A 319-nucleotide genomic window follows, 5' to 3' on the forward strand; every position below is an offset into this window, starting at 1 on the left:
CCCACGGCCATGGCCGCAGCCCACGAGCACCAGCCCAAAGTCAGCAAAGCCTCCAAAGGCCCCGGCATGCCGTTCCCTTACCCCCACCTCCCCGGGGCGGCCCACCTCCCAGGGCACAGCTCGGATGCGGGCAACCTCCCCTTACCCCAGGCCAACAAAGCCCGGGGCACCCACAGCAAATCGGACAAGGGTCCCACGGGGGCCAACGGGCACAACGCCAACCAGGCCAGTGACTACCAGGATACGGTCAACATGCTGCACTCGCTGTTGAGCGCGCAGGGCATGCAGCCCACCCAGCCCCCTGCCTTTGACTTCCACT

At 67.1% G+C, this 319-nt stretch overlaps 1 protein-coding gene across 1 annotated transcript in view; it reads left to right on the forward strand.

Annotated features, from left to right (window-relative positions):
• Window positions 1-318, forward strand: part of CCNT1 (cyclin T1) — a gene marked incomplete at its 3' end in the record, with an annotated part of 7,945 nt that extends 7,627 nt beyond the window's left edge. Inside the window, exon 9 of the mRNA XM_009333457.1 lies at window positions 3-318. Within this exon, the coding sequence (XP_009331732.1) occupies window positions 3-318 (316 nt within the window). The remainder of the gene's footprint in view (window positions 1-2) is intronic.
• Window position 319: the final 1 nt, after the last annotated feature.

The sequence above is a fragment of the Pygoscelis adeliae genome, unplaced genomic scaffold (assembly GCF_000699105.1).
Source record: "Pygoscelis adeliae isolate BGI_AS28 unplaced genomic scaffold, ASM69910v1 Scaffold371, whole genome shotgun sequence".
In the NCBI taxonomy this organism is placed as follows: Eukaryota; Metazoa; Chordata; class Aves; order Sphenisciformes; family Spheniscidae; genus Pygoscelis; species Pygoscelis adeliae.